Here is a 14,464-nt window from a genome sequence, read left to right on the forward strand (position 1 = left end):
GTGGGGGCTCCCCTCAAAATCCATACCAGATCCTTCAGGTCTGCAAATGACTGATGGTAGTCGTAGGAAGCGAAGCCTTCAACCCCTCAGAGACTTGAGTGCTGCCGTGCTCAGAATCCACGGGGAGGGGGTGTCAGAGGGGCAGAAGCAAGATCTACGCTGTTGGCCTGTGACGTGGACGGGTAAAGCTGAACCCAACTGACCTGAGAGGGAAAAGACAGATATGTGAATGAGTGGCTGTGAACGTGTGCCACTCGTAGATGATGAATGGCCGTAACCGTGCCACTGGTGGACGAGTTGCAATGGCGTTCTGCCTCAAACCCTGTGAGGGGGACAGAAAACAAAAAGAAGTAGAGAAACTGGTGTGAGTGTGGGGAGGAACCATGGACTATGCTAGTCGTGCATCGTGATCGTATGTTGGTAAATGAGAACGGAACGTGCCGACTCGTGTCAGAACCTGCAGACCGGAGAATCATATGAGCAGCGAGTGTGTGCGAACGTACGAATGAGTGGTATGAGTAGAGACTGGGTGCTTCAGGCAGGTGCCTCGAGGGGGAGGCCGAGCTGCGGAAGCTTGTGATGTGTGTAAAAGAAAAACGTGTCGTCTTGAGCCATAGATTTGAATCTCTGTGCCGCCGGCTGATGTGGAGTGTGTATGTTTAAGAAGAGTCAGAAAGGTGGGAACAGAAGAAGAGAGATGGAGTATGTAAACATAGATGAGAAAAAGGTGAAGAAGAATAGCAAAGGAACGACAGGCGCAGTGAAGAAGGCGTTCTGAAACGTCAAACGCTGTTGAGTGGAAATTTAGGAGACTCAAAAGAATGCGTGGCAACTAAGGTGAGCCAGGAGGTGACTGGCCAGGTTACTAATACTCGGTAACATTTAATATTTACATATATTAACCACTTAGGGACCGCAGCACGTCGATATATGTCCTAACCTTGAAGATGAATATCGTTGTTATGGCAGCAGCTAGCTGCCATAACCCCGGTATCCTCTTCTTCGGCCGGCGGTCCGCTTTCAGATAAAAGTGGTTTGTGCAGGAGAGGGCCCCTCCCGCCAAACTCCATTGCCCTCCGTCGGCAGCAGCGGAGGTGATCGGATGTTGCTCCTTCCTTGGCATGGAGACGAGTGAGGGGAAGATGGCCCCCACCCGTCTCCATACTATTGCAGGACGGAAGCAACGTCAAAACGTCACTTCCGCCCATAGCTCTTAAAGGGCCATTTTTTTTCTATTTTTTTTTAAATTATATTTTTTTTTATTGCATTTTAGTGTAAATATGAGATCTGAGGCCTTTTTGACCCCAGATCTCATATTTAAGAGGTCCTGTCGTGCTTTTTTTTCAAAAGAACAGTGCAAAAATAAAAGGTAAAATAAATATTAAGCAAAAGCGAACGCATATGTGAGTAGCGCCCGCATATGAAAGCGGTGTTCAAACCACACATGTAAGGTATCACCGTGATCGGTAGAGCGAGAGCAATAATTCTTGCCCTAGACCTCTTCTGTAACTCAAAACGTGCAACCTGTAGAATTTCTTAAACATCGCCTACGGAGATTTTTAAGGGTAAAAGTTTGTCGCCATTCCACAATTTTGAAGCATGACATGTTGGGTATCAGTTTACTGGGCGTAACATTATCTTTCACAATATAAAACAAAATTGGGCTAACTTTACTGTTGCCTTATTTTTTCATTCAGAAAAGTGCAATTTTTCCAAAAAAAGTGGCTTGTAAGACCCCTGCGCAAATACGGTGTGACAAAAAGTATTGCAACAACCGCCATTTTATTCTCTAGGGTGTTAGAAAAAAAATGTATAATGTTTTGGGGCTCTAAGTAATTTTCTAGCAAAAAAAAAAATAGTTTTTAAACTTGTAAACAACAAATCTCAGAAAGAAGCTCGGCCCTTAAGTGGTTAATAAGTAAAAAATATCAAGTAACACATGGAAAAGTGAAAAACACCCCAAAAAGTTACTCTATGGCAATTGTAATGCCATTAAAAAACATAATGAACACCCCAAACTACTTTAGATCGCTATAAATTTCACCTTCGCAAATGCATTTTACCTATAGGGGGATTTTAGCCCAAAAATTAGGTGGTTGGATAAAAATGTCTTTTTTTGTCACTTTAAAATATTACATGAACGGACCTATCAAGCATCGGAATGTTTCTCACACTGTCTGTATTCTTGCTTTCCCCAGTTTAGTTCAATTGAAAATTCTGTGGCATTTTTGAGAATAGCCTATCCTTCTCTGAAAAATCCATATTCTGTTGCTATTACATCCTATGCTCTGGCCTTAGCTGGAGGACTTCAGGACACCAACACATTGATGGCTGCATCTACAGGTATGTGCTGCTGCTATTCCACAAGTAAATGGAAACATGAAGAGTCCAGGTGTTCTGAATCATCAATATTACAATTGTTCTGTTTTTAAATGGCACTTTTTGCATTGAAATGCCTCCTTAGACCCAGTCTGTCTGGTCAGTATGGTCTCTTGCTGACTTGGCACCATCCACAAGCCAGTGACTTTCCTAACACCCATCCTTGCAAATAAGTAACACTAACTGATGGAACGTGGAAGAAGTGGGGAGGATCTAGCTAGCTATACTAGCACTAAACAGGAGGGGAGAGTGGCTGTAATGGGCCAAAACTGCCACTAGTTGACAACATATTACAGAACAATAACAACCTCATTCAGTTTAACCAATTGACCACCGTAAGATTTACCCCCCTTCATGACCAGGCCGTTTTTTGTGATACAGCACTGCGTTACTTTAACTGACAATTTCGCGGTCGTGCGATGCTGTACCCCAAAAAAATAATATCTTTTTCCCACAAATAGAACTTTCTTTTGATTTTAGATTGTTTGCGATATAAACAAACAAAAAAAAAAAATGACAATTTTGAAAAAAAATAAAAACAATAGTTTTTATTTTCTGCTATAAAACACATCTAATAAAAAAAATGTAAAAAATCTAATTTTTTCATAAATTTAGGCTTCTGCTATATGTTTTTGGTAAATAAATCCCAATAAGCGTATATTGATTGGTTTGCACAAACATTATAGCATCTACAAACTACGATATACTGTATATACTGGAATTTTTATTTATTTATTTTTTTTAATGGCCGCGATCAGCGACTTAGCGGGATTGCAGCGGACAGTCAGACACTGACACTTTTGACACTTTGTGGGAACCAGTGACACTAATACAGTGATCAGTGCTAAAAAGATGCACTGTCACTGTACAATTGGCACTGGCTGGGAAGGGGTTAAACATTCAAAGGGTGATCAAAGGGTTAACTGTGGGCCTAGCCTGTGTTTTACTGTACTACGTGTGCTGCTTTTATTCAGGAAAGTGATGGATTTTATTCAGATCCAAAAATCCATTCCAGATCTCTGTTCTGTGTCTTTTGCCTGACGATCGGCGGGTGCCAGCTGACATCCAATGCCTGGCACCCACAGATTGGCTTCTGCTGTAAAGAATCACAGCAGAAGCGGGCCACCGCCGTCACGCGTGCCTCCTCGGCGGAAGTGCAGGATCCCAAATATATAGGCGGGGGGGGGGCCTCCCTGTAGCAGTATGTCAGCTATGGGGTGGCCCTTAAGCATTTCATAAAACAGAAAAGTTAGATAAAAGTAGGCAGAATAGCTAGCATTTTTATATTTTTTTCCCCATCTTCAGTTCAGCTTTAAATTCAATTCAGTTTTAGCTATGCTTTTTGATACAGCTTGTAAAAAACATTGTATTATACTGTAACTGTAATTTTTTTTTATCAGATTCCATTGATTTTAGGCTCATTATTGAAATAGTACAATGATGATGTCATAAAACAAATAACTGCTGATAATGGTTCATTGTGCAAAAGTCAACTCAGTGAAAAATGAACCCCTTATTGGGTATCATAGGTTGCCGCATTCTGAACGTTGCTGCTTGCCTAATCGAAAAAAAATGATTCAAGCACTTCAGTGGCAGCTGCCACAAAGACATGATTTATGTACAGCACATGCCTACCGTTCAGTGTTAAGCCTCGTACACACGATCAGATTTTCCGCAAACAAAACCTCAGACTTTTGTCCGAAGGTGTGTGCCTGGATTTTGTCTTACATACAAACGGCAAGGAATTGTTGACCAACAAACACGAACATAGTGACATACTATGTGGTTTTTTAGCTCTTTAGCACCACCCTTTGGGCTCCTTCTGCTAATTTCATGTTAGTAGAAGTTTGGTGAGTGTTGATTCGTGCTTTTCATTTTGCGCTTTTCATTTCGCTCTTTTCATTTCGTGCTTTTCAGTTTGTTCCTGAATGGCCGTTCATCAACCAGATATGTTGCGGAATCGGAGGAGATGACGTGTTATTTATTTTTGGCCTTGGAGTTATTGCTTTGACCCAAGTCCTGTCCAGAAACAGGAGGAGGAGGATTTCTTGGACCAAAAATTGGTTGCTTTATTAATTGTGACCAATTATGTCATATGCCTTTGCTGCGGGAGCTCCAGGAGAATAATCCGGATGATTTTCGGAATTATCTCCGGATGACGGACCCCTGCTTTCACCAACTCTTGGCATTGTTGACCCCCTATATTAGGAAGCAGGACACATGCATAAGGATTTTATTTTATTTTTTGGTTGAATAATGATTTGATGGTATATTTTCTATATTTTTGGATGCATAGAATGCACTTTTTGGTTAAGTTCTATTGGCAGATAGCGTGTCTAATTTTATTTGTTTTCTTTTTTTAATGCACAATAAAAAAAAATTGTGATGAATAATACTTGGCTATGTGTTTTACTTCAAATGACAGTTTGGGAGTAGGCAGTTACATTTAAAAAAATACAATGTAAAATTGACAAGGGACACCAACATAGTTATATCTTTGAGCTTAAAAACTACGGGATAATGGTGTTGTGGTAACTTGCCCAAAAAAAAAAAAAAAAAAAAAAAGATCAACATAATAATATTATTCTTGATATCACTAGAAAAAAAAGCCTTTGAAATTACTTTGCAATAACTCCATCGATATCACCAGCAAAGCAGCTTCATTATTATCCCATTAAAGATAAAGAGAATTGTGCGCTGCATTTAGAGATTTCAGAATTTGCCACGTCACGAATGTTAATTCTCCATTACGAATGCTAGTTTACAAGACCGCCCGATTCATGCTCGTTCTTGCTTCCGAGCATGCGTGTTTGTACTTTGGACTTTTGTCCAACAGACTTGTGTCCGACAACAGACATTTGTCCGCGGAAAATTTTAAAGTCTGCCATCCAACATTTGCCCGTGGAAAATCCGACAACAATTGTCCAATGGAGCGTACAAACGGAGCGTACAGCCTGACATCACACATTTCCCATCGGAAAATCCGATTGTGTGTACGCAACTTTAGAAAGCATGTGCACTTGACATTATTGCTATATTTAATGGGAACAGTAGATCAATATTGCATCAACCATTATGTTTTTATTTTCTTTTGTGACTGGTTACAGGTAACTATTGGAATGACCCAAACTCCCGCTTTGTATCCATTGAGGCAACTTCTTATGCCCTTCTCGCACTAATAAAAATGGAGCAATGGAATTCGATTGATCGCATTGTTCAGTGGCTTATAGAGCAAAATTTTTATGGAGGCACCACTGGAGACACCACCCAAGTGAGTATATTTCTATTCACCTCTGTACTGGACCACCAAGAAAATGAGGGGGGAGAGAAGAACATTCAGGCATAAAGCATGCTGGTGTAGGATATAACAATTTTCATGGAGTTATTCTCCCTTCATCAGACTCTCTAAAAGTAGCAGCAGTGTTGAGTATTTATGCTTCTGGTTTCAGCAAGTTAGGTTCCCATTGTGCTTTTAGCTGATTCAATGACTTCAAAGACAGCTGCCACAAAGTTATGATATCTGTACAGCACATGCCCTCTGCTCAGTGTTAGAAAGCATGCGTAGTGAAGCAAAAAAATAATACAACCAAAACAAATTCAAGGGCCATAAACTGAATGTTCTAGGCAGCTCTCTGGAGCAGGAGATCATGCCTTTGACTGGTTATACTGCACATAGACTATAGCTGAGCCCCAAACTCTTTAAACTCTCTATGACCAGTAGTCAATGCTGGTCACTATAAAAAAAGATTATCGATTATGAATGCAAAGCTGCTATGTAAAATTGCATGTAGACATAAAAGAGTAGATGGCCATGCAGGAATCATACAGATGCCTTCCAGCAACTGTTAAAGTCTTGCATGAGCAGCAAGAGGATGTACTGGAAATGGAGCGAGTACAAAGAAGGGCAACAAAGCTAATAAAGGGTCTGGAGGATATTAGTTATGAGGAAAGGTTGCGAGCACTGAACTTATTCTCTCTGGAGAAGAGGTGCTTGAGAGGGAATATGATTTCAATATATAAATACTGTACTGGTGACCCCACAATAGGGATAAAACTTTTTCGCAGAAGGGAGTTTAACAAGACACGTGGTCACTCATTAAAATTAGAAGAAAAGAGGTTTAACCTTAAACTACGTAGAGGGTTCTTTACTGTAAGAGCGGCAAGGATGTGGAATTCCCTTCCACAGGCGGTGGTCTCAGCGGGGAGCATCAATAGTTTAAAGAAACTATTAGATAAGCACCTAAACGACTGCAACATACAGGGATATACAATGTAATACTGACACATAATCACACACATAGGTTGGACTTGATGGACTTGTGTCTTTTTTCGACCTCACCTACTATGTAACTATCATGTGGTGTGAAGAAGAAGGGGGAATAAGAGAGTAGGGTGGAGAGACACTGCTAGCTCTGCCTGTCTCAGAATGGTGTCCAATGGACATATACCCTCAGTGTAGTCATCCAGAGGGGTATCTGCTTGATCGATTAACGAACCATCTCGTGATCTGGCCAAAAATGTCTGCCTTGGATGATTCTACAGGCAGTATATTACCTAATTGAGCACACTGGATGTGCTGCATACGCCGCAAAAAAATTTCATCAAAATACACAGCTCTGCTGCACCCCCTCGTCCACTTGATGACAATTCTCAGTTCTCAAAAAAAGAACCTTCTAACTCTAATTTAACTCAGTGTGTATAGACATTGTTCAGACGAAAAATAGAGAGATACAAAGTAACACTGTTACTTTTGTATCTGCTCAGCTTCATTCATCTGCAGATCAAAGTTATGAAAGCAAGTTATGAAAGCAACCTGGAAAATAAAAAAATAAAAAATGTTTTTCATTTTATAAAAAATCTATTATTAATCTATTATAGTCTATTTAACCCTAATGAACTCCCTCTTCACCTTCCCCTTTGACTATTATTTTCTTGATGATAATTTTTTTGTTTGTCTATTTTATTCAACATTAAGGTGGTTGTAAACCCTCAAGGTTTTGAATGCATTCAGTTGAAAAACACCCCCCCCCCCCTATTTTTCTTACCTGAGTCCGATCCGATCCAGCGATGTGCACGAGTGCAGCGGCTCCAACTGCTGTTGTTATCCTCATTGGACAAATTGATAGCAGCAGGAGCCATTGGCAATGTCAATCAAAAGCTGTGACACAGGCCGAGTCCCGCTGTCTGTGTCAATGGACGCAGTAGCGGGACTCGGGAGTGAGCCTGCACGGGTGACCCCAGGGAAAGCGGCTTCACGTGGGGGCACTCGATGAAAAGGAGGGGCTTGGAGCGCCGGCGGGGCACCCTAGAAGAAGAGGATTGGGGTTGCTGTGTGCAAAAGCATTGCACAGAGCAGGTAAGTATAGGCATGTTTGTTATTTTTAATTTTTTTAAAGCGAGGGTTTACAACCCCTTTGATATTTAAACTTTTATTTCTTTCTATTTATTTTGTTTGTTATTTTTTTAGTGTTGCATTAAAAAAAAGAGCAAAAATGAAGAAAAAACTTTTATTTAATTTGCAAATAACGTTGCATTGCTTTGAACCATAGTCATAATCTTGGTGTCATTTTAAATAGAACAAATCTTAATGCCTGAACACAATTTTGCAGCTTTGACATGTATTACGTAAAAAAACTGTACACATGATCACAACTACTTAGCATATCCAAATGAATTAAACTTGGGTTTTCATTTGGTGGTAAAATGGTAATGAATATCTCCTGAGTTTTTATTATTATTATTATCAAAGAAAAACTGGCCTAAAATAATAAATATAAATGTATATATATATATATATATATATATATATATATATATATATATATATATATATATATATATATATATATATTTCTTTGTTAATTTAGCTGTATATTTCTTGCTATTACCATAACTTACCTCCAAAGAACCCAAAATAAATTTTCCTGCTCCTGATGATTGCAGCGATGCCTCACATGTGTATGTTTGTTGTTGTTTGTACTTGTAGTACGGGCCAAAAACAATAGTATGCATTTTGCTTTTTTTATTCTACCTAAAGCATACTGACACTAATATATATTTAAAAATTTTTTTTTTTTTAAATACTACTCAAAATATACTGATTCTTTCCTTTGACCCTCACCTTGACCCTAAAACTCACCATGAGATTGACCTAGATCAAACCTTGAACTGGGTTTTTTTTCTTAATTTTATTTATTTATTTATTTTTTTATATGCACTTTTGATTGTTTATATCTTTCTCCCCTGCAATAAGAGAGATAAAATGTATCTTTCTCCCCATTCACAAGAGAAAGAAAACACATGGGTGAGAGGCACAGTGATTGATCAATGTGATAGGCAATCAGAGTCCTTGAAAAACCACATTGGGCGCCTCTGCCAATCAAACTATTGATGGGTCTTTTGTGCTCTGACCAATTTTGTGCTTCTTACCAATTTGTTCACCCACATGAGAACGCCACAGAGCACCCAGGATGGGAATACCTAAGGCTTAGAGAGTATCCACACTGACCCTGCACAGAGACAGATTATCTCCCCCCAAGCACTAGGAAGTCCACACGGTGCCTCCTTGCTGGGTGACTGCAGCCTCAACAGTTGTAAATCTATTTAGACATTTTGTCCTTTTATTGTGGAAGCATTTTATCCTTGTTTCTGAATTTATCCACTACACTTTAAGGATTCTCCCATCTCCCTCTCTTTTCTTTATCGTTGGACACTCTGAGCTATACCGGAGACCACGATCAGCTTCTCAGGAACCTTCAGTTTGCAATCTACCACCACACCCTAGACAGGGAGCAGACGAAAATCAGAATCGGGGGCCCCGGTTCACGATCGTTAGTATAAGCCCAGTATCTGTGCTCCCAGCACAAAGGTTTGCATATATGCGGCATCACAGAAGAAGACCCAATTCAGTGAGATTGCAAATACTGTATGTATACAGGCGGCACCAAGAGGTTCATTTACAAAATGAAAATGTAAAGATTTGCAATTACTTTAAGTAAACATCCCCCACCCCTCATTCAACACAATAATATAAGAGTCTGTACACCTATATGTATTGACAGTTTTTTTGCAATATTCTAGGCTACTGTTATGATGTTTCAAGCCCTTGCTCGGTATTACACAGTTGCATATCAATTGGACATGGAAGTCTTATTGCGGTTTCCTACGAGGGCCTTTGAAAGGTTCATCTTGAAGACCGACAGCATCTTGACACACAGTCGAGTGGTGAGATTACTCATTAACAGTTGACAGAAATGAACTCTTTGGCCAAAAGTATGCTTACACTGTAGGTGCTAAGGGCTTCTTGAGTTGTGGCGGATTGACCTCCCATTTGATCGTGCCTGTATAATTCTGGGTCCACAGTTACTTGGCAGAGCCAGAGCTATGACCACCAATAATCTTTTATCTGTCTGTAAGGTTGCCATTCTGACTACTGCTGTAAAGGGGGCATTCTTCTCTCTGACCCCAATGAATTAATTTAGCCGATCATCCCTAAGACCAGAAAATTATTTTAGGAATCCTCTGGGGTAATAAGGCTGAGAAAGATTTCTCTATAAACTGAGACAACTGAGCGTTTTCAACCTTGTGGTAACAGTTGCTTATGGTAAAGGCTGTTTTCTGTTCCACCATGACCCCTGGGTGCAACGCTAGCTCCATAATTACATGGTTTCATAAGTTTGGTGTTGAGGAACTCGAGAGGCCTGACATCAACCCTATTGAACTTCTTTGGGATGAACTTGAACACAAATTGTGAGCCAAGCCTTCTCCTCCAAAGTTAGTTCCTTGTAGGAAGGTTGAAAGTGTTTAGTTATAGTGAGTCAGTGGCTGGCACAGGCAGATGAAAAAGGATTAAAAGTTCAGTTCCTGGGCTTTTGGTCCTAGCCAGCCCCCCTATGCTATAAAAAGGGGGGACACTGAAGTGTTAGGGTGCTGGGTTCTGGATTACCTTTGTGTGGAATCGTTGGTGCTGCTGAAGACACCAGTGTTTTTGTAAGACATCTAGCCATGGAAAATGCCGTAATGGACCCTCACCTCACCGAGGTATGCATGGGCCACTACACTACTATAACTAAGGTTAGAGGAAAGACGTTTCATCAGTAAAGTTAAATTAACTGTTATGAGCCTGGTCTGAAGTTATTCAAAGGGGTGCCTTTTGGCTCTGTCGTAACAAAAGAACCAAGGTTTGTAAACCACTACAGGGTATGAAGTAACACCACTACAAGGGGCTAACTTTGCAAGGCAAGAAGAAGAGAACACTTGCTAAGATAAACCAAGTACAAGTTCAAGACACCACGCAACCAGTCTGAAGGTGTGGTACCTGGTAAGGTGACAGGTCCTGTGATAGTGAAGCGGTCATTATTTGGATCTCTCTCCGGGGGGGGGGAGGGGATCCAATAGCAACCGGATCCAAACCTGCATTATGAAGATCTATGGCATGGTCACAACATATGGTGAGGAATAAGCACGCATGAGGTACGCAGGACTGGTGGAGTGGACACAGGCTCAGTATGTCCTTCCTAATGCAACATACAGTATCTCACAAAAAAGAGTACACTCCTCACATTTTTGTAAATATTTTATTATATCTTTTCATGTGACAACACTGAAGAATTGATACTCTGCTACAATGTAAAGTAGTGGGTGTACAGCTTGTATAACAGTGTAAATTTGCTGTCCCCTCAAAATAACTCAACACACAGCCATTAATGTCTAAACCGCTGGCAACAAAAGTGAGTACACCCCTAAGTGAAAGTGTCCAAATTGGTTCCAAAGTGTCAATATTTTGTGTGGCCACCATTATTTTGCAGCACTGCCTTAACCCCCTTGGGCATGGAGTTCACCAGAGCTTCACAGGTTGCCACTGGAGTCCTCTTCCACTCTTCCATGACAACATCATGGAGCTGGTGGATGTTATCTTGGAGGTCAGTGGCAGCTGGTGCTCCATTTTTTTGGGGGGCGCAAACAAAGCCCCAATTAACCTCCCCCCGTCACTTACCCGCAATAGGGCAAATAAAGAGATAGATAGATAGACAGACAGATAAATGGACACACAGACAGATAGATATTGGGAATCAGATAGATAGATAGATAGATAGATAGATAGATAGATAGACAGACAGACAGACAGACAGACAGACAGACAGACAGACAGACAGACAGACAGACAGATAGATAGATAGATAGATAGATAGATAGATAGATAGATAGATAGATAGATAGATAGATAGATAGATAGATAGATAGATAGACAGATAAATATACAGACAGATAGATAGGATGGACAGACAGATGAGAGAGGGATTTAGTGGTGAATGGGAGAAGCATTTGCTCCAATCAGCAGTCCCCCATCCCCCCTCTCCTCTCCTCTCATGTTTCTGTCTGATCCAACAGATTGCAAGAGAATAGCTGGGGCAGAGGTGAAGCAGGACATCCTTCCCATCTCTCCACCTTCACAGGATACTGCTACGGACAGGGTGTCAGATCATCACATTACAGGTAGATATATAGATAGTACCTTTGGCAGTGTGGCTTCTCCATCCACAGAGCTGCAGGGTCAGGGTTACGATTTCCCACTGGCACAGAACCCGGAAGTGACGCTGCTGCCCGGGGAAAGCACCGCCCACCTGCCAATAGAAAACCCCACAGCAAGGGGAATGCCTGCAGGATGGAAGTTTTACGACGCAGTGCTTTGCGCAGCAATGACTCACAAAACCCTGTAAATGAAGCGTCTTACATGCAATCATGTCATTGCATAGACATCATGCTACCCATAGTGCACTGTATCCAGCGCCTGTACTTGTGCACTTAAAGGACTTTTTTTTCCTTGGGGGGGAGTGGTCGGTGCCCATGCACCCTCTATGGACAGGCCGCCACTGTTTGGGGTCATTATCATGTTAGAATACTGCCCTGTGGCCCAGTCTCCGTAGGGTGGAGATCATGCTCTGCTTCAGTATGTCACAGTACATGTTGGCATTTATGGTTCCCTCAATGAACTGTAGCTCCCCAGTGCCAGCAGCACTCATGCAGCCCCAGACCATGACACTCCCACCACCATGTTTGATTGTAGGCAAGACACACTTGTCTTTGTACTCCTCACCTGGTTGCCGCCACACATGCTTGACACCATTTGAACCAAATAAGCTTATCTTGGTCTCATCAGACCACAGGACATGGTTCCAGTAATCCATGTCCTTAGTCTGCTTGTCTTCAGCAAACTGTTTGCGGCCTTTCTTGTGCATCATCTTTAGAAGAGTCTTCCTTCTAGGACGACAGCCATGCAGACCAATTTGATGCAGTGTGCGGCGTATGGTCTGAGCACTGACAGGCTGACCCCCCACCCCTTCAACCTCTGCAGAAATGCTGGCAGCAGTCATAAGTCTATTTCCCAAAGACAACCTCTGGATATGATGCTGAGCACCTGCACTCAACTTCTTTGGTCGACCATGGCGAGGCCTGTTCTGAGTGGAACCTGTCCTGTTAAACCGCTGTATGGTCTTGGCCACCGTGCTGCAGCTCATTTTCTGGGTCTTGGCAATCTTCTTATAGCCTAGGCCATCTTTATGTAGAGAAACAATTTTTTTTTTCAGATCCTCAGAGAGTTCTTTGCCATGAGGTGCCATGTTGAACTTCCAGTGACCAGTATGAGAGAGTGGGAGAGATAACACCACATTTAACACACCTGCTCCCCATTCACACCTGAGACCTTGTAACACTAATGAGTCACATGACACACGGGGAAGGAAAATGGCTAATTGGGCCCAATTTGGAAATTTTCACTTAGGGGTGTACTCACTTTTGATGCCAGCTGTTTAGACATTAAAGAGGAACTGCAGGCTGCGTAAATTGTTGGTGTTATACAGGTGCCTGTAATAAATAAATTAAAAAAAAAAAATTTGTACAGCATATTTAAAGAGGGACTGCAGTCTGCTTGCATAATTTGCAATAAAAAACATCTTTGCAATTCTGAAGCTTCCCTTCAACCACTTTACATATTATTTTATATATACTGTAATTCTGTACTTGCCAAATATGCTGCAGAAATCTCCCTCCACTGAGTCTGGCGGCAACCACTTTAACTGAGGGCAGCTGAAGCTGCTGCTTGTTCACTTCCTGGATTTACACAGACACACCGAGGCACAGCTCTTCAGTCCCGCAGCTCTCATTGGCCCTCTTATGACTCATCCCCCCTTCCTTCCTGGTAAACTCTCACAAGAGTGAGAGAGAGCTGTGCATGATGTCAAAAGCCTAGGCTATTTACCAGATAAGAAACAGGTAGTGGGCTGTACAAGGTATTTACTGGCAGAAAAAAAAATGTTTTACTATCCAAAGTTAAAACAACAAGAGCAGAAGATTTAATAGATGGAAAGATGAAAAAATTACTGAAGTTCCGCTTTAATGGCTGTGTGTTGAGTTATTTTGAGGGGACAGCAAATTTACACTGTTATACAAGCTGTACACTCACTACTTTACATTGTAGCAAAGTGTCATTTCTTCAGTGTTGTCACATGAAAAGATAGAATAAAATATTTACAAAAATGTGAGGGGTGTACTCACTTTTGTGAGATAGTGTATATTCGTTATAGTCTGTATGGACATAGGACAAGTTGCTTTTCAAAGAAACTCTGTTTGTTATTACTGCACACAGTAAAAGCTCATCTCTAATGTTGCATACACACGGTCGGACTTTTCGGCTACAAAAGTACGACAGCCTGTCCGACGGATTTTCGACGGACTTTTGGCGGACTTGTGGCAGACTTTCTAACGAACGGACTTGCCTACACACGATCACACAAAAGTCCGACGGATTCGTACGTGATGACGTACACCGGACTAAAATAAGGAAGTTGATAGCCAGTAGCCAATAGCTGCCCTAGCGTGGGTTTTTGTCCGTCGGACTAGCATACAGACGAGCGGATTTCTGGGTCCGGTGTAGTTACGACGTAAAGATTTGAAGCATGTTTCAAATCTAAAGTCTGTCAGATTTGCGGCTGGAAAAGTCCGCTGAAAGTCCGGGGAAGCCCACACACGATCGGATTGTCAGCCGGCTTTAGTCCGTCGGCGTCCGTTGGACTTTTGTAGACGAAAA

General features: G+C 41.5%; 1 protein-coding gene across 2 annotated transcripts in view; it reads left to right on the forward strand.

The window, feature by feature from the left end:
• Window positions 1-14,464, forward strand: part of LOC141133436 (A.superbus venom factor 1-like) — a 224,820-nt gene that overhangs the window by 137,005 nt on the left and 73,351 nt on the right. For both annotated transcript variants that reach the window (XM_073622823.1, XM_073622824.1), the window contains exons 27-29: window positions 2,199-2,343; window positions 5,487-5,650; window positions 9,460-9,603. In XM_073622823.1, coding sequence (XP_073478924.1) covers window positions 2,199-2,343; window positions 5,487-5,650; window positions 9,460-9,603 — 453 coding nt within the window. The remainder of the gene's footprint in view (window positions 1-2,198; window positions 2,344-5,486; window positions 5,651-9,459; window positions 9,604-14,464) is intronic.

This window comes from Aquarana catesbeiana, linkage group LG03 (assembly GCF_042186555.1).
Source record: "Aquarana catesbeiana isolate 2022-GZ linkage group LG03, ASM4218655v1, whole genome shotgun sequence".
Lineage (NCBI taxonomy): Eukaryota > Metazoa > Chordata > Amphibia > Anura > Ranidae > Aquarana > Aquarana catesbeiana.